Source organism: Nilaparvata lugens, chromosome 12 (assembly GCF_014356525.2).
Source record: "Nilaparvata lugens isolate BPH chromosome 12, ASM1435652v1, whole genome shotgun sequence".
In the NCBI taxonomy this organism is placed as follows: domain Eukaryota; kingdom Metazoa; phylum Arthropoda; class Insecta; order Hemiptera; family Delphacidae; genus Nilaparvata; species Nilaparvata lugens.
Window position 1 is genome coordinate 23,471,257 of NC_052515.1, and position 27,121 is coordinate 23,498,377.

Below are 27,121 nucleotides of genomic sequence, written 5' to 3' on the forward strand. Positions count from 1 at the left end.
AACAGCTGTTGGAAGTCTGGCAAAATGATCATGATGGCTGTGACTGATTGACAGCTGAATTCAGATTTTCTAACCTAAAATAAGAGATGAATGCAAAATTTTAACGTCATGAATATGAATAATTAGTTTAAGTTCAGTTTGAAAGGTTGATTTAGTGAGTCATCAATACAAATGAAATGTATTTTTGTGTAGTTTACCTATTTGAACAGAGTTTTATCATTTAAATTGTGCTAACTTCACTATCTTTCCGTTCTTAGTGCTGTTTTTGGGCAATTGTTGATTGTCAAGTGGCTATGAATATCTATTTTGAATTTTAAAAAAACTAAATTTTCACAGAAATGGCATGTTTTCTTGTTCATAATAATGATACCACAATTACTATACCGCAAGTTGAAAACACTAACAATATTGTGTTTTATATTATAAATGTAAAAGTTGGGCCAGTTGAATGGTCAGTCAAGCAACGCTATAATGGATTTCTTGAATTGCATGAAATACTTGTGTCAGACCACAGTGTCGCCAAAGACTTGTTACCGCCAAAGAAAATTATAGGCAATAAAGATCCAGTTTTTATAGAGAAAAGAAGAGCTGGCTTGGAAACCTACCTTCAAACTGTAATAACTTTTCTACAGAAAAGAATGCCCAGAGAGTTGGTTATTTTTCTTGACATGCATTCATACGAAATATTGTTCCTCTTGCAAGAGTTCTCCATGTTTTTATTCCAGGAAGGTGAAAATCTACTCTTTGCTTCAAAGAAATACACGTTTTGTCCACTCAAGGTAAGATTTTCACGCATTTTTACAGTCTTTTATTACCCAATACAATAAAATACAACATACAAATTTACTTGGAAATATGAGATGAAAGATTTTAAATATCGTTTTCTTTTCAATATATTGGACATTCCTGAGTGACAAAAATACTGAGGTCTCTATTCATAAGTAAACATTTCTTGACTTACAAACCTTATTTTTATAATACTTTATAACCTGTCAAGTTACAATAGCGGACGCCGAGACAAACCTATAAGTATTCTATGTCTAACATAAGTCAACTTAATTATATTATAATAGTCACATCTATGATTTTATTACTGTATATTATTTGTTTAGCCAATGCTATTATTTACTTTTCTTGTTAGTATGTGATTTTGTTATTCATTTTTTGTAATGTTACAACAGTAAAATACATTTGAAAATTCTCCTTCGGAAGGAATAGAAAAAGTTTATTTTTTGTTCTAGTAAATTAAAATTCACTAGGCCTATCACTTGTTCACTTGTTTCAGTGAATTAAAATTCTATCACTTGTTCCAGTGAAGTAAAATAAGATTTTTGATAGTAGGTGAAAGAGAGAAGATTATATAAATATATAATTCAGTACAGGAGTTTTAGGTAAATCTTTTAGTAAAGGCAATATTAATAGCTCGTATCGAGCCACTTCTTTATAATTGCAACAGTTCCTACTTCTTTTTAGAAATAAATTGCTATATTTATGTCTTTTTGCAGTTACATGCGATCAGTGAGCGTTTGAAACAGCCCTGTCCGCCACTTGAAATTTTTGACAAGCGACATGACTTCAGTCATATTTTGGACTTCTGCAGTCAACTGATGTGCATCAAAATTGAAGGCGGTGATGAAAAACTCGGTACAAGTAATATTGTGCTCAATCAACTTTCGTTTGAGTTGTCTGTTTTCAAGGTGAGCATTATTATTTTATTTTCTATTTACAGTACTATGTTCAATTACTTGATACTTGATGTCTGGGTCGTTGACTGGGGGTGCCAGATAGACCGCATCGTAGTCGTGCATCCAGCCGGGTCATCCGGCAGGAAAAAGCGTCTCTTCGTCCAGTTCATTTTGTGTTATCGTCTGCAAATAGTACTGAGCCATCTTGTGGTGTAAAGTCGTTCATGAGTATGATAAACAGCAGTGTTTATTGGTCAATTCGTTGACCAGTAGTGAAGCTTTTTTAATACATGGGCCTATCTTATTCACATATACTTCTCTGGCCATCAGATTTCGTGCAGCCAAATATTCATCTGATTTACCTTGAGTTTTTTTTCTTATGCCCTGCAATGAGCTGTATGTGTCCAAGTGTTGGGAGCTCATTATTATGTTGGACTATTAACCTCTTCAATCTTTTACCAGTGGTTCTGCAGGTAATCATGTCCTGTCATCATTCTGAATAGTGCCACTGCTCTCTGTCTAGCAATTGTAGCTGGTACTCAAAGTACACAGTTTAGCAGAGTTAAATCTTCTTCAGCCTTTGCTTCTGTTATTTTTTCCAAATTCTTCGCGGTAGAATATTTGGTCAAAGTATCAGGCTACCTCATATTTAATCCCATAATATTTTATAGTCCACCTTATTGTTTCTCCTTTCATTTATTTATCTGCTTATTTTAATGAATTATTAGCTGATATCATGTAGATTTCATTCCAGCTTTCCAATAATCATTGTATGTTTATATTTTTTTAATTAATTGAATGCTTCATTTCATATCCATATATTCTTGAATGATATTTACTCATGTTGATGTATTTGAATTGAAGAGGTGAGAGAGTGGGAGAGAGGGCTAACTGCCCTAACTTCGCCCTCCAAGGAAAAATATAGATTCAATTAATCATTTCCAGCTTGGCCAACTATCAGCTACTTTATTGACTCATATTCAATGAGATAGTACCCACTTCTAGTTGCTTCACAGCTAGTCAAATCTCTTATTTTTCAACTAGTCTTGGAAAAAAATTATTGTTTACAACTGAGTTATTATCAAGTGTTTTGTCATGGAAAACAATATCGATGTGTTTTCATTACACCCTACTTATGAATTTAAATTCCATCCCAACAACAATTTTATAAACTAGTTTTTGTGTTCAATATACAAAAGAGTGTACTATGAAATTATTTCTCTATTAATTTACAATTCAAGTAGCCCTATTGTAATATTATTAGGCCTAATTAGAATTTTATAATAATTCAAATTTTGTATGTCTTATTTTAGCTAGTTGAAACTCTCGGACTAAGCAGAGTGAACTGCGGCAACATCTACGGCCTGGGCACGCTGAGAGAAACCATCAAATCGCTTTCGGTGCGCTACTGCCGAGTCAGATCGCTGGGAGAGGTGTTTCTCTGCGATGAAGTTCACAAAACCGTTGAAAATGTTTGCGACGAGAAAGTGTGGAAGAAGCTGGACGAAGCTGATTTCAGTCACAACGAAATTGCAGAAACCGGTAAGTAAAACCATGAAGAAAATGTAGCATAAGAAGGTATACAACGGTATAGGGCGTTTTTCTTTCTCTTACAGAAACTCGACAAAGGATTAACTTGGTTTTTCACTGTGAAATGTGTGGAATGGAATTTTTACTGTCAAGTTTGAATTAAAACTTATTATGGACTAAATTTTAGAAAAGTGAAACCATAACCCTATCTCGGACTTTTAAAATTTTATCTAAATTTGGGAGAGAAATAGTACAAGGAGTATCCTTAGTTTTTCTCTCCCAATCAGTGCTACTTTGTAAAAATTATAAATAAATTCATTGAACACTTATTCTGGTTGGAGAGTTAGTTGAACATATTTGAAAGTTTGAAACGGAGAATAAATAGCAAAAATAATCGTGAAGCTGAAATAATATATTGATATATTTTATTAATTTTGTTTGTGACAGTAGAGGTAGTTCTCTTCAGTTTCATTTCTATTATTCTTTAGTTATATTTTTATGCGGAAATAATTGTCCTTGTAGATGTTTCTTAACCATCATCAATCACTAAAATGTTCAATTCTAACAAATTTTATTGGAAACTTTGCAGCTTTATTTAAATCGTTGAGGACACCACAGAAGCAACCAAATTCGTGACCCAATACACTTCCCAGTTGAAAACTGAGAGATACTTTCTAACATAATCAAACTCTGAGATGATGAAATTGTTTATTTGTTGAGGTTATCTTGAGAAAGAAACTTTGAACTTTCAATATTAAACACATTACAGTTGTTGGATTCGCACACAACAGTCACTGTGAGCAGTGATAATTATAATTCCTATTAGTTCTAATGGAATTATTCATACTCGTTCGGCCAGGCTCGAATCGTCCTATTAGAACTCGTGGAAATGATATTTTTACTGTTCACTGTAATTTTTATGTGCAAATCCAGCTTTGGGATATGTTAAAATAAAATAGGCTAGTGTAATATAATACAAATCCACATTATAATGGCATTGGAGAAAGATATGAGAACAGCGTTGCCGATTCTCTGCCTTGCCACTGCCATCTATAAAGGATTGCTGATACCGGTATATCTGATGTAATATCATCTGATCATTCTTGTTTTAAATAATCAATAATCCGTCAAGAAAATATAATATGATTAAATAATAGCTACATTTCCATAATTGGGATGAAATATTTTTTCAATTAATAATATTCCTACATTGTTAAAAAACGTTCTGGCAACGTTGCAGAGCTAGAAAAAGATTGTAATCTGAAATGAAATGCAATGAAAAAATTCCTATCAGACGGAGTTAGGACTTTCAAGTCCTCTCTACCACTCAACCTCGAACTGCTTTATAAGCTTTGTCAAATGATAGACACGGATAGCAACACCAATGTTAAGGCTGTGCAAAGGCTAAAAATAAACTTTCTACTCGTGGTATTTTTCTAAGTTTTCGATTTGAATTTATCATCAAGCTATCAAAATGAAAAAGTTTTCTCAGGAAAACATTTTTTCCGATCATTACTTTTTGAGATACGAGCGCCTAAAGTTTAAATTTTTGGGACAGAACATTTCAAATTCGGTACGATATTATCCATCGATATAAATCCATGAGATTTAGAGGATAGATTCTTCATGGTATTGTTGATCTAGTAAAACAAAAATTTACTGAAAATACCAATTTTTAAGATATTAATTCAATTTACTAAAAATAACCAAAAATAACTTTTAGTTGAGTTATTTTTGGTAAATTGAATGAATAACTTTTCCAAAAATTGATATTTTCAGAAAATTTCGGTTTTAACAGATCAACAATACCATGAAGAATCCATCCTCTAAATCTCATGGATTTATATCGTACCGAATTTGAAATGTTCTGTCCCAAAAATTAAAACTTTAGGCTCTCATATCTCAAAAATTAATGATCGGAAAAAAATGTTTTCATGAGAGAATTTTTCATTTTGATAGCTTGATGATATTCAAATCGAAAAACTTGGAAAAATACCAAGTTTATTTTTAGCCTTTGCACAGCCTTAATCAAATACTACCATTATAACGTAATTCGTTATAACGAATTATAATGTGACTAACGTAACGAATTATAAGGTTATTCCATTATAACGTGGACCTCACTGTATAATTAATCATTTTTTTTAGATGAAGTGCTCCGTTTGGCTCCAAACTTGAAACGCCTGATGATCAGCCACAACCAGATAACAAAGGTGAGCGACATGACGTTTCTACCGAAGCTGACACATTTATCTCTATCAGCCAATAACATCACAGAACTGGACGACCTTAGCAAGCTGTTCAAGCGAATAGTCTACCTGGACCTCTCGCAGAACAACATCACTTCGCTGAAGGGTTTCGAGAACCTGCAGACCCTGGAAGGCATTGACCTCAGCACGAATGCCATCAAAGACATGGCGGAGGTTCAGCACATTGTGTCTTTGAAACTGTTGGACTATTTGAATTTGAGCGGGAATCCAGTGACGACGATCATCGACTACAGAGTGAAAGTGCTGGAGAAGTTTGGAAGCAGAGCTGGTCAGTTGTGTCTGGACAATGAGAAGCCCACCCAGAAAGAGCTGGACACTGTTTCGGTGCTACAGGCGCTCAGGATTGTCAAGGAGGGGCGCACGCCCACTTTCAACGTTCCTCCACCGTTTCCCAACACCTTTTCATGACCGTCGTCGTTTGAAATCGTCATAAAGATCCCATAAAAATGTATACGTGACTATCGTCATTCGAAATAAGGATCCCATAAAAGTATTTATGACCGTCGTCATTCAAATCGTTATAAGGATCCCATAAATAAGTATTCTTGGTCGTTGTCATTTGAAATCGTCATAAGGATCTTATAGAAAAATATTCATGACCATCATCGTATGAAATAGTTTTAAGGATCCCATAAAAATATTATTATTCAACAATGTTCACAGTCTGTCATAAGAAATACTCCATAATCGGGTCATTCGAAATCGGCATAAGGATCCCATAAAAATTATTCAGGACCGTTGTCATTCGAGATCGTCATAAGGATCTCATTAAAATATATTCATGGCAGTCGTCATTTGAGATCTTTATGAGGATCCCATAAAAATATTATCATTCAAAAATGTTTAAAGACTGTCATAGAATCGAGTTCACTCCATAATCGAGTCATTCAAAAATCGTCATAAGAATCCCATACAAATTATTCATGACCGTCGTCATTCGAGATCGTTATGAGGATCCCATAAAAATATTCATGGTATATTATTCAACAATGGTCACAGACTGTCATAGAAGTGCTCCATAACCGAGCATTTCAAATCCTTATGATGTTCCCATAAAAATATTTATGATAAAATATTTATCAAACATTCAACTGATCTCTCCTAGAACTGCTACATAACCGAGTCATTCAAAATCATTAAAAGGATCCCATAACAATATTTATGGCACATTATTCAACAATTTCACCGAACTATCTTAGAATTTGTCTGAATCGCATTAAGTAGAACTTCACGTTGTTCTACTAGAATAGTTTTGTTGATAAAACATTTGATGAAAAACTATCACATTTCAAAACCGAACAATCGAAAAGGAGCTGAATTAGCATGTAAATTTATTTCTGCGAATATGACATATTTGTTGCAATGAAATGCAAGTATGATTGATATCAAGATAGAAAAAAACAACTATCAATGTTTCTTATCATTAGTAAAAATCGGAAATTTCTTCGAAATATTACCACACAGAATAACGTATACTTGAGTGCAATGTTAAGTGGATATGATTAGCTATTACAATATATTCAAGTTCTATTGGTGCAACCCAGATAAGACTTTTAATGTTAGCTTGGAGAATAGATTAAAATAAAATTGAAATTCCTATAATGCACTATTTTTGTAGACTGAACTTTCCATGCAATTAACATGTAAAGTTTTTAGATTAGTTATGGTGAAGATGTTTCACATTATATTGGTGCAATCTTTTAGTTTTGTAACTTAGCCTGAAAATTACTGTATTAAACTCTGCTTAAACCTCTTATGAAAAGTAATAAATTTCCTTGAAGGTTAAACTTTTCATCAACAATATTATTTTTTTATTGACTAGCACTATACATAATTATTATCATTATTGTGTTATTATTTTACTGTGAGGAAACAGGAAATCAAATTTTAATACGATTATTATTATTATTATTATTATTAACATTTGTATTTATAGTTTGGATTAGATAATTGTAAGTAAATAAATGAATGATTGTTGATTCAAATTTTTTCAAATAATTTCGTCACATTGTAAATCATATTCAAATGCTACTACTGCAATTATTTTGTAGATTCGAAGAGTTATTTCTCTCGATCAATTATTGTTATAAGTTTGATCTCAAGAGGGTTTCAAATCAAATTTAGAAATTGAATTACAGTATTGTCTTGAGTTCATTTTCAATATCAATTGTATCATAGTAAGTTAGTTATTTCACATGTAATAAATTTAACTTCAATACGATAATCCTAGCACATTCTGAAATTTAATTTGTGTTTATATATTTGAAATTTATTCATTAATTTTCAATAATAAATATTATTAGTTGTTTAATTATTTTCAAAATATCTTGTTCATTGCTATTTTCTTGACATTTTTTTGCTGAAATTGTAAGTTGTGCTAGAGTTTAATTCAGTTGACAAATGTTGAATTTTTCATGAATTTCAATTGTTGAGTAATTAAAAAGCAATTATCTCAAAATACTAAATTATAATATTTTATAGTAATCGTTGTCTGATTCAAGTGTAGGTTGAAGAATACCTCCTTGTAGAGATTTACAATTGAATCTAATAGAGATACTGATGCATTTCTTAGTACCTGAATTAGCTTTAGGTTTAGTATGACAACATGCATTTCAATAATTGTTACACATTAACAATAATTGTTAATTTGTAATTGTAACATTAACATTAATTGTTATTAATAATTTCACCAAATTTGATTTCACATTTCATAATTGAAAAATTTTTGACAAAGCTTTTTTAAAATCATATCAGAAAGTTCTTGAATACTAATTGAATCTTTTCAGTTTATCGACTTGTTTGTTTTTTTTACAAGAAAGCTTGTTTATTCCAATATAGTTTAATGTAATGTTATTAAAAATACTCTTTATAATATGTGATTGGAATTTTTTGTATGGTTAGATTGATTACAAGTATGATAAAGATAATGATTGAGAGTATTAGTATCACTATTTTATTACAGCATGAAGAGAGTAAAATATATATTATTATTCAATATTGTCTATTGTTAGCTTTTATTATTATTATTAAAACTCTAATCGATTAAGTTAGAAATTTCATTTATTTCTCATTCCTTTTCATACCGAACAAACTGACTGAATTTTCTCTTTAATCTCTAGATTTTCTTGAAAAGCAGTAGTATGGCCATTACTCTTCAACTTGAAGAAAACCAGAGATTTTGAAACATTTCATATATTTCTGTTACTTCTCAGTTGTGCAAACTTAATAGAAATAACTTATAAGTGGTTTTCTACATCCATGATCAATCTATAAATATATTGTTACATACGTAACAGCTTTGTCTCACTGTTTTAATAGATGTGACACCACGTTTAATTAACCGAAAATAATGTTCAAAGTCATGAACCGACGTATCATTGAATATTACATATTAGCAATTGAATACCGTATCTGGCGCTTTCTAATACTCTTTCCATCCCGGTGATTTCATACATATAGGCCTACATTTCAAATCATTTTGATAATTTGTGCTTTGTGATCATTGAATAAATAAAACCTACGAGATTTTAATTTTATAATAATCTTCATCCATACCATTGGTGAAAATTAATACACGCCTTCAGCCTTCAATGAGATAATAATATAAAATAATAGATTTAAAATTATCTTAGTAAGATAGAAGTTGATTACCGGTTATTAACAATATCATGAACAGTCTACTCCACGGAAAAAACTCACTATAAATCCACGTCACTCGCTTTCCAAATCTCAAAAATGTCTTTTAGCGGAGCTGGCCTTGAGTGACTATGAAAACACAGTAGGAAACCCGAGATTTTAGATTAAATATTGGACTTGATCATAGATTAGATTGAAAATGGTTCTGCCTTTGTGGACATCCACTCTTCTACATAGTTTTAAGACTATTATTATAGTTCATTCCCCCCCTATCAAAGTTTTCAATAAAAATAGTGTATCATGAATATGTCATTATTTTTGCATTACTGTCCAAGCTAGTCATCGAATAAAAAGTAATAACGCTATTCGCATACGTTGATAAATTACTGAGAAATATGTTATCAATATTCTTACCTAGTACTCGTTCTTCACTAGGGTTTATATCTTTCATAATTAACTGATCGCTCAGCCTGTAAGTCATGAAGGCCAATATTAGCGAGGCTGTCGCTTCCCCTTCCATTATTGAAATCAGTGCTTTACTCGAGCTCTGCGCTGAAATAGAGGTGAATAAAATATTAATTAGACTATTTACAATCATAACTGAAGTTCAATTTCATTTAAAGATAGGAGAAGTTACGGAGAGGTAAAATAAAGGCAATTATAAGCAAAGGTACTACATAGGAAAATAGGATCTATAAACTTCTGATACTGTTTTTGGTGTGATATTTATCCATAATGAAACACTAGAATATCAGTCTTCGATTTTCCTTTCAATTACGAACTGCTTGTTAATGATAACTTTAAATACGTTAATTACGACATAGCAGTCTGATTTCTATGATCAAAAGCTATTAGCTTCTAACTTACGAGTGCCAACCAGTGTTGAAAAAGGGTCCAGCGTCTGAAAGCGCTCCACAAACGTGAGTAGAAGCTAATAGATTTTAATCTTAAAATTCAGACTGCTACGTTATGTAGTAATTAAAGTATTTAAAAGTGACTAGAATATTGTCTAATAATATCACGAATTTAGAATCTATAAATTTTGAACTATAATCTTCAAACTTGTACCCTCTTTTAGTTAGTACTGAATTATTAAATAAATTTGCTGCAATCCACACACTGGAATATTTATTCCAAATTCTACAGGTGATCCATAATATTATACTCACATTTTTTCATTTCAGTTAGCAGTTGCGCGTCTATGGCTGATGTGATTGCTCCTATCAGAAATATAGTGCACACCCATCTAACCTGTTCATTCTCAGCTATATTTTGGTATTCAGTTTCAGTTTTCAAAGCAAAGTAGGCAACAATATTGACTTGTAATGTGAAGATAACACACGTCATCAGCACTATCTGCATTAGAAATGAAAGATATAGAATGAAAATTTCAAATAGATGACCCTTTAACATTCAAGGTATTTTTCTATGATATAGATAATTCAATCAGCCCATGCTGGAGAGGTACTTAAATCAATATTATAAAGACTATAAATATTATTATTTGGTCATTATGTGTGATAATTATAATAATCAAATCTAATTTTTTCCTTGAACGGCCACTTTGAGTTTATCGTTTGTTCTGTTCGCCCTCAATTCTGAATGTTTATTGTTTTTGAAGGGACGGATTCAAGGATCCAAAGGTCCAAAGAACGCCACACATCAACCGAAGCTTATTGTGTCCCCAAGTAGTACCTATGTTAGTTAGGCAAACCAATACCACAGAATAAGTACAGAATGGAAACTTGTAATAAATCGCCTATCTAACCAATGCTTTTTACATGACCCCAATACTAAACACGTCACGTGACCTTGGGAAGTTCCAATCCTGGTCTTCTGATTGGCTCGTAGCAGTGAACGAGATCAATTGATCCGGATCATTAAAGTGATCCGAACCTACCATCAATACTATTACAATGCGGCGCTTCCTAACAAGATGGCGGATTCTAGCGTCAGGGTACTAGCCAAGTTTCCGTACTGTATGTATACTGTGCCAATACCTTGTCCTTTACAAGAACCAGGAGTTTTTCCGTATACTAACATCCCATTCATCACCTGGTTGCTTGTCGCAATCCAGTGTGATATGCTTGGCAGTCTCTTCAGACTGATTAGTCCTCGTGACCTACTTGGGTTCCACTCCTGGCCTTCTTTAAAGGTCCTTCCGCTGAGGAAGGGGTGGCCTCTAGGGCGCCCGGCCACCCTTGACTTAGCCTCTTGACCCAAATTTGTGACTGGAGTTTCACCCATCTCTGGTCTCTTGGATTTTTTTTTTGCCCCTCCGAAACTTCGCAGGATCAAAAGCCTCACCTCTCCCAAGAAGTTTTGCCTAAATATTGTCGCCCTTTTTTGAGCAGTGATGAGGTTTGGTCTCTCCACCCAAAACTCGTGACCTACGTGAGTTCCACTCCTGGTCTTTTTGTAGGTCCTTCCGCTGAGAGGGAACGCCAAACTGCCTCTAGGGCGCCCGGCCACCCTCGACTCAGCCTGGAGTTGCTGAGCTGCTATTCTGAATGTTAGTTCTACATGATCCTGATCTGTTTCCCCTGTGAGATTCACGTTATACAGTCATCAACTGATCAACATTGGTTTGCTATCCTTGTCTGTCATTTTATATATAGAATAAATTCCTACTCTGATGGGCAGAAATAGAACACCATTTTTTATGAGAGTATTCACACATTTCAGACTGCAAATGTGTGAACACTCCCATAAGGACTCATTTGGGTTAAGTGGAAGAGGGGGCTCTTATTTAAAGTATAATAAATAGAGGCAATTGTCTATATCTACCTATAAGGACCAATGGTAGCCTACTTACTTCCTGCTCAGCATAGAATAATTGGAAATGATTATTTCAATGAAATATTCGCATGAATTTATTCATAGTGAGGTACACTACTATTAATGGAATATCATTGGCATTTATAGTACCTAATGCTCACACATTGTCGGCCTGCAAATGTCTGAACCCTCCTATAAGAACCAATATATATGATACTCATTGTCTGCTCAACACAGAATAATAAGAAATTATGATTAGTCCACTAAAATAAAATATACTTGGCTCTTATACAGTGAGGTCCACATTGTAATGGGAGTGGAGAAAGATAGAACACTCGTTGACAAATTCACTGCCTTTTATAGAGGATGACTGATATCAGTATACTATCTCTGATGTAATATCAACTGCTCATTCTTGTTAATAATATTCAATTATATTTTTTTCACCAAGAAAATATATTTCTCAATTATTCAATAATTGAAAAAAATCAATTTTTCATAATTGGGATTAAATGTTTTGTTATTTATCTATATTTCTCCATTGTTAAAAAACGATCTGGCAACGTTGCAGAGCTAGAAAAGGATAGCGCTGCGCTATCTACTTTTTCAATGATGATAGACAAAGATAATGACCAATGTAAATCAAATACTACCATTATAACGTGGACCTCATTATAGGAATGCTCACACACATTGTCAGACTGCAAATGCGTGAGCACTACAATAAGATAAGAACAAGAATAGATTCATTGATAAGTACAAAAATACATTTACATACATGGTACACATTTCCACTATTGTTGAACAAGGCTTACGGAAGAGTTGCGAAATGATACACACAGGACCACTATTTATGAGAAAGAAGTAAAGAATTTCTGGGATTCAAATATAAAATAAATTATACCAGCTACCATAAGAGAAAATACAGGACGTGAATTTAGAGTATTGATGAAGGAGCAAATTTTAAGCATTTGTGCATACTCAATAAGATGAAATCACTTCACTTATAAATATGGTCTACTTTATTCAAATTAATAAAAACAATATAAAAACTTTTAGTACCCTTTATTAAAAACTTAAAAATATTTCAACGACTAGTTTCGACCATTGGTTATTTTAACTTGAAAATGATCAATGTTTCAAGTTAAAATGACCAATGGTCGGAACTAGTTGTTAAAAATAATATTTTTAAGTCTTTAATAAAGGGAACTACAAGTTTTCATATGGTTTTTATTAATTTCAATAAGATAAATTTGAATTACATTACGAGATGAGTTAGGCTGCTCAGTATATTATGGTGTATATTTTATGTATTTTTGCTATCAATATATCTAAAATAGGACTTGATTTGATCAAATATTGACAGCAAATTATTTGCTGTTTGATGCTGCTGGAGGGTGGTTGAAAGCAAATAAGTTGCTACTGAATGTGAAAAAGAAACAAAGATTGGTCTGTACACTGAGTCGCAGTCAGGCCATCAATGCTCACAGTGTGTCTCTCCTTGGATTCACCATCGATCCACGGCTCACCTGGGAGTGCCATATTGAGGGCATCTGTAAGAGGTTGTCACGAGTCACCTATTTGCTTAGGAAGTTGACGCAGTTGGTGAGCAGGCCCTACTTGCTGGTAGTGTACCATGCGCTTTTTCATAGCATCCTGAGCTATGGACTGCTGCTGTGGAGTCATGCTTCTGCATGTGAAGATGTTTTCAAGAAGCAAACGAGGGCCATCCGCATTATTACTTTTAGTGGATTTCTGGATCAATGTCGACCTCTCTTCCAATCCACAGGTGTAATGACCATCTACAGTCATTACATTTACTTGTGTGCTGTGTATGTGCGAGCAAATATTGAAAAGTTCAACACAAGGAGTGACTTCCATGGTCACGACACTAGAAGTCGAGATCTCATGAATGTGCCATACCGTCGCTTGTCAATGACCCGTGATGCATTTCCTGCATTGGCCTTGCGGATCTTCAATAGGCTGCCGGGGGATTTGAAGATGTTGAAACACACCAGCATTCAACCTGAGACTCAAGTGTTGGCTTAGGAGAAATCCGTTCTATTCAATTCAGGAATTTTTCTTAATGACTTGGTAGGCCTTGTCTGACGTGTTCTGTCATCTCGATAGTTGAAAATGTGAAAATTGCGAAAAGTTATATATTTTAAACACTTAGACACTTGACGCAACCCATCCGGCATTGCTGGTATTGGTGAAGAGGAAGGTAATTCATACATATACAATGGTTGGTAAATTGGACGAATAATAATAATAATGAAAGAATCAATGGTCCTAGTTTTTGTTCTGCAGGAAATAATGGGGGAATTAGTTATGACTATTTTACCTGTACCAAATTATCGACATATCCAAATACCCCTTCCGTGGGTGGTAAATTGGACGAATAAAAATAAAAGAATCAATGGTATCCACTTTTTTCTCTGCAGAGAATAGGTCTAATAAGGGAATTGGTTATGACTATTTTACCTGTAGCCAGCTTTTCTGCAGCATGTGAACATTCATTGTGATTCCTTTGCCGAGCAATATCGATGGCCAAAAGAAGACCGAAATCAGAGGAGGCACCACATGCAGCATGTTAAGGGTATCCATGACTGGGAACGTGGAAATTATAACACCAATCAGTATGCCGATGCCCTATCATCACCAAGTAGGTGTAGTGTGATCGTATCAGCAATTTTTTGAACCCACTCGCAAGGAAAAGTGCCGTGATAAGTACCATGTAAGTGGGAGACAGTAGCACATCGGCTGCAAAAATTAAAAAATAAGATTAGCCTACATAATAAAAATATTGTTTCGTTTCAATTCAATTCATTCGTTTTGTTTTGATTCATATATATTGTTTTTTTTTTATTTTATATAGGCCTACAATGTACGTGGAAGAAATAGTGAAAAATTAACGTGAAAAATAGTAAAAAATTATATTGAGTCTCTTTTTTGTTTAGGGATACTTGTAATATAAATGGAAATTCAAATCTCAGTACCCTTTTTTGAATTATTTTATCACATTTTTATTATTTTAATTCAAAAGAAGGTACTGGGATTTGTATTTCCATTTATATATTATTGAGTTTTGATCTTTTAGACTTGGTTGCACACAAGAGCTATATTGAATTTAAATGATGATTAAATGCCAGCACGTAAGTAACAAGTAACACAAGAACCAATCAGAAAATACTATTTCAAAAAGAAGGGTTTCCTGTTTGCTGGTTATTGTGGCATTTAATTATGATTCAGATTTAACAGGCTTTCGATACAGGCACACGATATAAATGTGTTATAGGTATACTATTTATACAAATTATTATATTCATGCATAACTCAATTCATGAATATTTCATAAATAATTTAATACATTTTAAAAAATGTACTTGCAGGTTATAAATAATAATTATGGGTACGGTACATATTAAACTATTGAATATAAATTACTCTATAGACTCATGCATTTGATCTTATAATTCGATTTTTCTATATAGATATGATTTCATGCGCTTTTATCTTTGAAATACTGCTGCAATATCTGTTATTATCAAATAATTTTTGACTAGTGTTTGTTGTTTATTGAACTGACTGTATTGCTATAGAAAGCTGTTAAATATTACTGAAATTTTTCTATCTATTCAATATTGAAATAATTTACATATCATCCCCTGGTTCATTCCCAGAGATCACATAATAATCTTTACTTAGGTAGATACTTATTTAGTAAGTATCTACTTACTTTATGGTACACCTTCCATTTAACCTGTTACTTTCTATTTTGAGAGGTTTTATCTTTTAATAATCGAATTTAAATTTGAGTTAGGAAATGGAATAGAATAGGTACGTTAAACTAATAATAGCTAATAATATGTACGGTAAATGACAAGTTAAAAATGTTATAATAATTTTTTGAATAAAACTTAAAGATTAACATTATTCAGCTAAATAAACTCAACTTACTTGGTTCAAAGATTTCAATAGCTAATCGGAACTTTTCGTGAAATGGATTTGAACTTGAAGAATTAGCATGAGCCATTTCGCGGAAAAGTTAGGTACTTGTTTTTATGATTGAATAAAATTAATGTATTAAAATCATTGCAAGTTGTCTGAAATGTACTTTAATTAGACCGCCAATTCAGTGGCCAAGTAATAACTTATCATGTGATTTAACAAATGAACTCAAAATCAGATACACACAGCCTTCTTTAGTAGAAGAGGTTGATTATCTGCATTTTGTTAATAATAACAAAAATAATAAGAGTATTATGCTTTTTCTAGTAATTTATAAAAATATATGTAAAAATTCTCAATAAAATTTAATTCTAAATAAGTCACCTACAAATTTAATGTTTAGATTGCATATACCCATGTTGAGATACCCATTCCGCACTGCATCAAATGTAAAGCAATCCGTACGATGTCCATTTGAATGGAGAGAAATATTTTTTCCAGATAACACATTTAAAAAGATATGATCCAACTAATAAGTTAGAATGATCAGGAAAATAGATTAAGATTTAATATCAAAATTAAACGAGTAACTTACTACACCTGACTACACATTTAAAATTTGACACCATATTAGTACCAACCTAAAAATGGTTTTGAACACTCAATGACAGTTTGATATCAATTGGTTTTTGTCTCTGTAAATGATTAAAAATGAGGAAATAAGAATTTAGTGTTCATTTCGTTTATCGTATGATTTTTATTATTTTCCGCTTATCAAAATTTTCTGAAATTAAAAAAAATATTATACTACTTCCTGTAGGCTTCAAACGCCACGCCACGCTGCTGTTCACTCTTCGATTTTCTTTCATTTCCTTTTGATCTTGGACGCCCGTCGGCACCTGCCACTAGGTTAGATCTTCGGATAGGGAAAAAAGTTTATTTTCTCGGTATAAAATGACGTGAGTATTCTTTATTTTTCTTAATAATTTACTTCCTGTTAATATATTTGAATTAGTTTTTATATAATTCTAGAAAACTGATTAAGTTTGAAGAAATAGTCAGTGACCTCTTGACTTGGTACAGATCCATTCTTCCTTAAGTTCTATTGCTTTTATTCTTTTATTTTTCCTAATAAATAGATTAGAATCAATTTATCTCATCTTAAATTAATATATTTCATTAATATTTATTGAATTTTCTATCTCAATTTTTGAAATTTTCAAATTGTGTAGTAGTTACCACGTGGTGAAAATTTATTATAGGCCTAACGTATGTTTTATGTTTTATACAACTGTTGAGTTTACTATTATGATATTTATAAAAAAGAAAAGGCATCAATTCTATCCAACTTTGAATTGGTGGGGGGGGGGGTTTCATTCAGCAATATTTTTGTAGACTTTGTTCTCTTGAATCAAAGTGTACCATAAGCATAACCATAACCTATTTGTTGCTGGTTCGGTTTTACTTTGAGATTTTTATATAATTTTGTTTGCAATATTACCTTCTTGCATAGCGTTTTTATTTTATAATGAAGTATTTGTATTGTTTTATTGAGTTTCACTAGGCTGTTGCGAATCCAAATATTGTAGGAACGCCTAATTCAACGGCCATTATAGTCATATGGCAGAAATAGTGGATGAGCCCTTATAGCCTACTTAAACACCATCCCAGAGTTTGAAGGGTGACCACCTGAACTCAATTACACAGTTTATCCGGTTCTCCCGGTCAAGGACAAAGAACTCAAGTATCAAGTAGCCTATCCATTTCCTGATTAATACCAATATTTAAATGTTTTGTATAGCATCAGAATCAACAAATACAGATCCAACAGTTTAATTGTTTTTACTCATCATGTCATAGGTAGTTTTCAACATATAATTACAAACTGCTTAAATCTAAAGATGTAAAATTAAAAGTTATAATTTTGTCACTTTTCAGTTCCAAAGTGTCACGTGACACACTCTACGAGTGCGTGAATGGCGTTCTCAACCATTCAAAAAAGAAGAAGAGGGGCTTCCTTGAAACAGTTGAAATCCAAATCGGTCTGAAGAACTACGATCCCCAGAAGGATAAGCGTTTCTCCGGAACAGTCAAGTATGTTGATAATCATCCTTGTCTTCTAACACCTTAATGTCAACCTTGATGACTTTTATTGTTCCACTCTGGCAGAGTTGAAATTAATCTTGAAGCCATCAATAAAAATTCTTACTTGTTTGTTGGTTAGCAGTGATAATGATTATTCATGAATAATTCTATTATAAAATACTACTTTGAAGCTGCGTTTACACCAAAGTTATTAACGAAATGTTAATAACTTGATCCTTATAGATTCTATTAGATTGACCGGAACTTGATAAACACATATGCTCATCATGTGTATGATAAGTTATGTTCAATCTAATAGAATTTATAAGGACTAAGGTATAAACATTTTGTTAATAACGTTGGTGTAAACGCAGCATAAATCTTGATCGTACTTAGCACTATCATTGGTAGGTAACTGTTAATTTAAGATACGGTACCTTTGTACATAACAAATTCTCTTAAATCTACTTCTAAAGATTCACAATTTTTTGGAACTGATTGTATATAATGTTAAAATGTTTATGATTGGTCTTTATTTAAAATTTGAATGAAAATCTTATCACTGTTGATTTGCTACAAACTTGTAAGTTTTGGTTGACATTAAAGGGAGCTGGGCTTCACCTGGCGGACTCTTACCCAGGGTCTTAAAATATTGGGGAGGGTTGGGTTCTGCCCTCCCGTTATTAATTATACTTGACTTGGACCTCATGTTGGTGAGTATTTTTATATTGAAATGACTATTCAATAGACAAAACGTTTGATGTGTTTAAATTCCTGTGATCTTATATGCTTTTTTATAAATATAAAAGTATCAATAACCTAAAAGTAATTCTTACATAAAAGCAATAGATGATTAATTTAGTCACATTTGTATATCATATATTCACATGAGTAATTTATATTTAAATTTTCATCCATGACCATGAGTATTCAGTACCTGAAAAAATGCTGGTCGGTTGTCATTTTGCTTTGAAAGTAGTAGATAATTGGTCTGCTTTGAATTAGAAAGCTTTACGTTAGTTTCTTCCTGGATAATCACTCTTTCTTATTTTAAGATTATAATTATTTTAGCTGTAGATCCTTTTAATTTAAATAGCTCTAAACTCATGCTCGCAAAATGATAGGGTAGAGGTAAGAGTTCCAGATAGAGGCACCTCAATGCAACACAAATACATATGGATTGTTTTGGGTATCCTACATATAGGTTTACCGTGTGACGTACCTCAACTTACTCACCATGCGGGCGCACCATAAACATACAATGTATTTTTGTGTTGAGATATCCCTATTTCGACCATTTACCATTATTTCTACCTCTTTACAATGCAAGTGCCCTTACCTTGTAATATATTTTTCATAAAATTACTAAATTGTGTCGATTATATGTGCGACTAAAATGTATCGACTAAATGTGCCCTTACCTTGTAATATATTTTTCATAAATTTACTAAATTGTGTCGATTATAACTAATAATTATATAAATAACTAATAGTGAGTAGGTTTCTGATTTTGTATTCAAATTTTCCAAATAAGTGTTTTTAATTTATTGTGATTTATTCTGTGATTCATTTAGAGTAGGCCTATAAATTCAACCTTCAAAATTCAAAATATTCAAATCATTATTCCTGGACTGAAAATCAAGTGACGAAGCAGTGTGTAATTAGGACTACATAACCTTAACTTTTTGGACATAAAAATTTTTGGAGAGAAATAATACAGGCTCAGTCTAGTTTTTCCTCCAATGTCATAATTGTATTATGATTATAGTGTTTTATACAATAAATGAATGAATGATTTGAAAAGTAGCTTGAAAGTGTTCTATGATGTCAATACTATTTGCATGTATTATCTGAAAATGTTGAAGAACTTCTGTATCTGAGAACACTGATAGAAAAGCAATATACATTAGAATAGAGTAAAATAATCAGAAAGGATTGAATTTGTCAAAACTACATTTTTGTTTTGTTGATAAGACTAACTAGAAATGATCCTATATCCCTTTCAAAAACTATATTCTGTATACTGATTCCGTACTCAGTATAAGATTACTAAAAGCAAAGCTTTTGTTACTACGATTAATTTGTTTTCGTACTTACAGAGAATTACTTATTTTATTGTTCATTTATTTGTGACTTTTGTTAGACTGAAACACATTCCGCGGCCCAAGATGCAGGTGTGTGTTCTGGGAGACCAGCAGCATTGTGACGAGGCCAAGGCCAACAATGTTCCATTCATGGACGTCGAGGCTCTCAAGAAGCTCAACAAGAACAAGAAGCTGGTCAAGAAATTGGGTAAGTTGTCAAGATTCTCTGTTTCTTAGGCTATGATCACATTCGATGCACATATGTGTAAGTGCACGCGTGTCATTCCTTATCAAGCGCGTAGACTATATGAGAAATTAAAATCTGGAAAGAGCAATAGGAACACTCACACTGAACGTGTGCACTTGCGTTCAGTTAGTCAACCAAAGACAAGTGCACACCACTTAGTCAAGACAAGATCAGTCACAATACTTCACATAGTTGCTTGTGAAGACATGTCTAATTGCAATGACTAATCAGTGTGAGTTGCGTCATAAGCAACAATGTGAAGAATTGTGACTAAACTTGTCTTGTCTTGACCAACTGGTGTGCGCCTAGCTTAAGCAGCTGCAGACAAGTCACAACGTTTTTCAATGGGTCTTTCCAGATTTTTTCGACTCATGCATTCTTTGACGTTCACTTGCAAATATACGCGTCCAATGTGATCATACCCTGATTTGTGCTTTTAATCTACTATCCAATGATTTGTTGACTATCTGACCAGCTGGGTAAAAAGAGAATGTCTTTGCTTTTAGAAAAACGATTAGTGGCTATCTGAAATATTTCAAAGTTAGTGGATAATTTTTAACTCTGGATGTTGGTTGAGTGTGTTTCATTTACTGTAATGAGTACTACCAAGGAGAAATATAATAAGAAGATATGGAAGATTCCATGGTCTAATAATTTGTTTTTTTTTTTTAATTTCTGTCAACTCTTAGCTAGTAAGAGTTAACGAATGTGGGGTAATTTATTAAATTGATTCTTATATTGTTGAATAAATATTTGAACATTTCTTTTCTTGTTTTTTGTCAGTTCCAACATTTGACACAATCATTCAGTTGTTTTTTTATGTTTTATGGCGCTGTTCTCAAATTGTAATGAATCTCTGGTTTTAATCCGATGTTTTTATTTTCCGCAGCCAAGTCGTACGACGCTTTCCTGGCCAGTGACGCCCTGATCAAACAGATTCCCAGACTGCTGGGTCCCGGTCTCAACAAGGCTGGTAAATTCCCTGGTCTTCTCTCCCATCAGGAATCCATGATCCAGAAGATCGACGAAGTTAAGGCCACCATCAAGTTCCAGATGAAGAAGGTGAGAGAAGCATTTCTAGGGAGTTATTGAGCGAGTCTAATTTTTACTTTCAAGCTACATGATGTTTCTGTAGTGATAAGTTTACTAACTTATAGTAACTACTTATTAGTTTAATTTGAATTGTCGACATTTCTCTTGATGAACATCAATGCTCCATTTAACCAATGCTCACATTTTTAAATTAATCTCATTGTACAAGAGCACATCTAAAGCTGGATTCTACCTTATCAATATCAGAGTTCGTGTCCGGTTCAGTAAAAATAATACTTTTCCAATGATTTTTAATTGGCCTATTCATGCTCACTAGAGTGGGAATAGTCCCGTCAAAACTCATGTAATAAATAATATTTACAACGTACCGGAAACATACACTAATGATATGTGGGATACCGCCTTGTTGAACAGTCATAGTGTGACATGTGACCATGTTTATGTGCTATATTCAGTTATGTAACATTCTCTAAAAATGTTATAGTACTCGAAAATCTGTAGAACCAATAATTCAATTAATTCTATTTTAAAATAATTTTATTTGTATTTAAATTACTGGTTTGAATCTGACGACTCAGTTAACAAAATGTACTAATATTGAAATAGAAATTTTATTATAAATTGTAATCTATTGACTAGAATTTGTATAGGTGCATGCTAATATAAATAGGATACAGTATTATTTATTCATGTTATAAATGTTTGTCCCATCGACGCTAGCTTTGCTGATTTATCATCGATGAGCTTATTTTTAAAGGGGACTACATTGAAATTCTCTCTAAAACACTGTTGCCTCCGTTCTTGAGGTTTCAGTATCCTGTCTGGAGATACATTTATTCTATATTTATTCATTCGATATTTCAATGAACACTCGTGTATTCCAGTCTTTTTGTAATTTGTGTAAAATTTATTATTTAAAATCAAGCTGGATTGTTTTCTTAATTGGAAAATGTATTTTTTCGTCCTTACCGACGCTGACACGTTTGATAATTATTCAAATGAGGTTTTTAATACAATAAAAGGACTACAGTAAAATCTTCCTAAAACACTGTTCCCTTATAATTTTGAGGTTGCAGTATCCTGTCTGAAGATACAACGTTTTTACATTTCAAGCTTTGAAATCTAGAACTGAAACACTCTGATTTTTGTACTTATTTGTTGATTAACAAATTATGATTAATTAAAATGTTGATTAATTTTGATCACTGTAGCCTATAGCAAATATGATTGTGAACAATTATTGTGTTGTTTCACTTCTACTGAATTATTGTTCCGTTTGTCCCAACCGACGCTAACACATCTGATGAATATTCAAATGGGTTTTATTATTTATATGGGACTACAGTAAATTCTTCCTAAAACTCTGTTTCCTGATAATTTTGAGGTTGCAGTATCCTGTCTGAAGGAACAATGATTTCTTACTCCCTACCTAAGTTTAGAATTTCTGGTAGCATGTAGAAAAGACGAGTTTATATTGCACGCAAGAACGTGTAACGTCACAGAAGTCGAATACCTATTTGAAGCATTTTGCAAGAAATTATTACTGTAGTAATTTACATTTTCCGCTAAACTTTGTCTTTCGTCAACAGACCTAAGATTGTAAATTTGTAATTAGTTTTCCAAATGCTTTTCAGTGTAATAAGAAAACAAAGATATTGTCAAATTTCACTAAAAATTTATTAAAAACTTTAAAACAGAACCATGGTTCCATCAGCTGATGATGCGTTGGTTAACTACGTGAAACCATGGTTCTGTTTCAAAGTTTTTAATAAATTTTTAGTGAAATTTGACAATATCTTTGTTTTCTTATTATGGAGAGATTTCACAACATCACCATCAATTCTACTCTTTTTCAGTGTGATAACAATAAGACTTATTGTGCTTAATTTTTACTTTTTGTTAATTTGAATATCACTATTACATTATATGGATTAGTTTTGAACATATATTTGTCCTATCGACGCTAGCTTTGCTGATTTATCTTCAGTGAGCTTACTTTTTAATGGGGACTACATTAACTTTCTCTCTAAAACACTGTTGCCTTGATAAGTGAGGTCTCAGTATCCTGTCTGGAGATACATTTATTCTTGAAATTGCATGTTGCATTCATTTGAATTGTTTTCTATCTCTATTCAATCAATGGTTTTTGGAATTGATATTTGTTTTTTTTTCGATTGAGATTAATTTAAAAAGATGTTTCATTCATTTGAGTTGTTTTTTATTTTGTATTCCATTATACAATCAATAGATTTTTTTAGTTGATATTTAATTTTTCTCTATTAATATATATTTAAAATGGTTGTGTTTGATGACTACGATTAATGTAATGTGTTTTTATTGTTGATCAGGTGCTGTGTTTGTCAGTTGCCGTCGGCCATGTTGGAATGACCCCTGACGAGTTGGTGCAGAACGTGCACTTGTCAGTCAACTTCCTGGTGTCGCTGCTGAAGAAGCACTGGCAGAACGTCAGGTCTCTGCACATCAAGTCCAGTATGGGCCCGCCCCAGAGGCTCTACTAAATTCTGTTCAATTTTATGATTGAATAAAATTTTGTTCTTAAAACAGCTTTGTTCTTCTTTACTTTAGTAGTGTACTTTTCATTATTCAAATTTTCTGTTGACTTGAAAAAGGAATATCTGGGGATCGAGCTTCGCTCTGGAGTCAGAAGCATAGAAAATTTATTACGAAAGAGGACATTATAATATGTTCATATTTTATACAGAAAGGTTCTATCTATCACAGTGTATTGAGATTAATTCCCAGTGGAATGCAAAAATCTCTCACAAAGCCGGTTAAATTTTAATCCTGATAAATTTCACAAGAACCAAATCAGAGAAGACCATTTTAAAGAAGACTTCTTTGATTGGTTCTCCTTGAATTGATCAGGATTAAAATTCAACCGGCACTAAGTACCTGATTGAATGATTGCAATATTTCAACAGCTGAGTCATAATTTTGTCTCACTCCCACGCACATGCACTCGCTCACTCACTTCCATTATCGACAGACGACTAAATTATCAGCTGCTTCTCCAAGGATGAATAATTAGTATCCTTTGATGTTCTTTAGCGAGTTTTCTCAGGGATGAGACCTAGTTCAGTAGAATTTTTATATTATAAACCTAATTTCCAAATTTTGTGAGAATCGTTAAGAGCCGTTTTCGAGATCCGGTGACATATATAAACAGAAATTGTTCGTTTAATAGTATCGGATAACTACAGTGAAAAGTTAACTACTGTAAACAACTCGTAGACTATTGAAAGAATATTTTATGATTCCGAAATTACAACATTTCTAATTGGAAAAATGCATCTATCATATCTAATGTAGGATGTATAAAAGATATTAATAAAATCAATAAATTCATGTTATTGATTAAGAAATATTTCAAGTGTTTTTCATATCCTACATTTGATATGATTTACTTTTGGGAGTGGCCGTAGAGGATTAGATATGCTAGCTTTATAATATTTATTCAGAGGCCCGTGTTCAAATCCGGCTGAAATTGATCAGGTGCACCTGAAAAATGACAGACCTGAGCCAGCCAGATCACTCAATAGTATTAGTATTGTTAATTTTATAAAGTTTCGCTGTTTTTATGAAACTGGTGAAGATTTTTTTCCGAGAATTATTGATAGGCGCTTGGTGAAGTACCTACCATCCAATATTTACTTCAAATCATAGAATTAGAATGAAGTTTATCTTATTTGATGCAGCCCTGCAATACCAGACAGTAGAAATTGTGTAGGTATGTTAATTGGCCGTGATCCCGTAAATTTTTCTTACAGAGCTCGCAAGAAATTCCTGTCTAGGCTAACGCCTCTACAAGAAACGTCAAATCATGCTCGGCCCCGCAAACTGACATTTCCCGGCCACGTGACACACTATTTTGGCCTACTGCCCATAAAGGAACACAGTACGATCTGGGAGGACCTGATCTACTGCCCCTGTTGCACCGGTGCAGACGAACTGCGTTCCATGGGAGCTTTTGACAGTTCATAAACCGGTCGCCATCTTTGATTATCCTGCACCGGTGCAGAATTCAAGAACCGGTCGGAAACATATGATCCACAAAAGGCTAACCGGAACCGGAGAGCTCCTATTGGTCGAAAGCTTTAGCGTCATATGAAGTGAACAGTAGATGCCTACGAAAAAAATCTGGTGTGGCGCACTCACACAACTTTCCTTGCCGTTATGAAAATTGATCACGTGACGCTAGTGTTCCCGCGCATCTCAAGTCTACTATTCAAAGATTTGAGCCAGCTGGTGACAGGGTAATAACGCTGGAGACACACGAGGTCTGCTATCTCTTCATAGTGAATCATTAATAGAATCAACAGTTTGCAATTGGATCACATTTTCTCGAATTTCGAGCTTATTTTTAATTCTAGGTGGAAATGTTACTGGATATTAATTGTAGAAATTCTCATGCTTAATCTTTTCCACTCGAAATTTTTTGTTTAAATTGTATCTGAAGCCTGATAATTGAGAATCTAAAATCAAACTTTGCTAGATGGGGCGGAGCTCCTGAAATTTTTACAGATATGGGACTTGTGGCAGTTGATAGAGCTTATCGATGACTATTTTAGGTATAACTTTAATCAAAATCGTTGGAGCCGTTTTCGAGAAAATCGCGAAAAACCCTGTTTTTGACATCATTTTAGCTGCCATCTTCAATCGCATTTGATCGAAATTGTTCGTGTCGGATCCTTATATTGTAAGAACCTTACATTCCAAATTTCAAGTCATTCCGTTAATTGGTAGATGAGATATCGTGTACACAGACGCACATACACACACACGCACACACACATACAGACCAATACCCAAAAACCACTTTTTTGGACTCAGGGGATCTTGAAACTTATAGAAATTGGGGTACCTTAATTTTTTTTTTAGAAAAGCAATACTTTCCTTACCTAATAGGGCAAGGAAAGTAATATAAAAGTTAAAATGGAGGAGCAAAGTAAATATATGAGCTACTTTATTCTTTTGAAAACATATTATATCCCATTATAGAGAATGAGGAAGTTAATTCATTATTGGTGGGTAAGATTATTATTTGTATTATATTATCGACAATTAACTTAGTTTGGTATAACTATCTTATTAAAATAAGTTATGTATGTGCTCATTACGGGATCTATCCAAAAATGCCTTTGCGTTGATTGGGAAATTGTAAATATTAACGCTTTGTTAATATTCCATAAGGACATGAACATAAAATAAATTAATATGTTCTCACTAATTGTAGAATAGAAGAGAGCATTAGTTTGTTTGGGAGCATAAGCATGTTTGTGTTTTCCATTTTGTGGTGTACCAGGGGCAGTGGATCTGGTCACGGTGAGCTTGATAAAAGAAAAAAAAATTAACATATTTAGTAATATTTCAATTTTATTTCATGCTATATAACACTGATTACATCAATGTTACTACAGTATTATAAAACATTTATAAATAGAGCACTGAATTTAAGCAGCAGAACTATTTTCTCTCAAAGTAAATATTGAAGTTGCTCTAACAATATCAAATACAAAAACTAAACAGATAAGATCATGTTACTAATAATAATTTCACTAATACTGAATTATCAAGCAAAATAAGTTTATTCTGTGTGGTTTCAATTATGGTGCAATATGACAATAAATTACCAAGTTTCCATAAACTTTTTCAAAAAAATCGTTTTCTAAAGTTGTTGCTATAAAAAACATTAACTTGATTGAATCTACAGAAATGCAGAAACTAACATCTATTAACGCTGAATTTGCATGAGTGCAATTTTTTAATTGTGAGAATATCATT

The 27,121-nt window shown here is 32.8% G+C and overlaps 3 protein-coding genes across 5 annotated transcripts in view; 2 read left to right on the forward strand and 1 right to left on the reverse strand.

Moving 5' to 3' along the window:
- LOC111047846 (sodium/hydrogen exchanger 10-like) overlaps positions 1–16,007 on the reverse strand; it is a 51,933-nt gene extending 35,926 nt beyond the window's left edge. For both annotated transcript variants that reach the window (XM_039439201.1, XM_039439202.1), the window contains exons 1-4: positions 15,860–16,007; positions 14,384–14,662; positions 10,291–10,477; positions 9,536–9,673 (exon numbers count right to left, since the gene is read on the reverse strand). In XM_039439201.1, coding sequence (XP_039295135.1) covers positions 9,536–9,673; positions 10,291–10,477; positions 14,384–14,506 — 448 coding nt within the window. In that variant the 5' untranslated portion in view covers positions 14,507–14,662; positions 15,860–16,007. The remainder of the gene's footprint in view (positions 1–9,535; positions 9,674–10,290; positions 10,478–14,383; positions 14,663–15,859) is intronic.
- LOC111047851 (nischarin) lies at positions 36–8,212 on the forward strand. The gene is made up of 4 exons (XM_022333703.2): positions 36–779; positions 1,506–1,697; positions 2,999–3,227; positions 5,364–8,212. Exons 1-4 carry the CDS (start codon positions 339–341, stop codon positions 5,891–5,893), a joined length of 1,392 nt encoding a protein of 463 aa, XP_022189395.2. The 5' UTR covers positions 36–338; the 3' UTR covers positions 5,894–8,212.
- Positions 16,008–16,516: 509 nt separating the features above from the next.
- On the forward strand, positions 16,517–23,884 carry LOC111047850 (60S ribosomal protein L10a-2). Of its 2 annotated transcripts, none has more exons than XM_022333702.2 (5): positions 16,517–16,809; positions 17,789–17,944; positions 20,079–20,227; positions 21,156–21,328; positions 23,668–23,884. In XM_022333702.2, exons 1-5 carry the CDS (start codon positions 16,805–16,807, stop codon positions 23,836–23,838), a joined length of 654 nt encoding a protein of 217 aa, XP_022189394.1. In that variant the 5' UTR covers positions 16,517–16,804; the 3' UTR covers positions 23,839–23,884. The 2 variants fall into 2 exon arrangements, 1 of the variants encoding a protein (XP_022189394.1); XR_005572662.1 differs by lacking the exon at positions 23,668–23,884 and adding an exon at positions 21,501–22,733 and having other exon boundaries at positions 16,653–16,809; positions 21,156–21,441.
- The last annotated feature ends 3,237 nt before the right edge of the window (positions 23,885–27,121 follow it).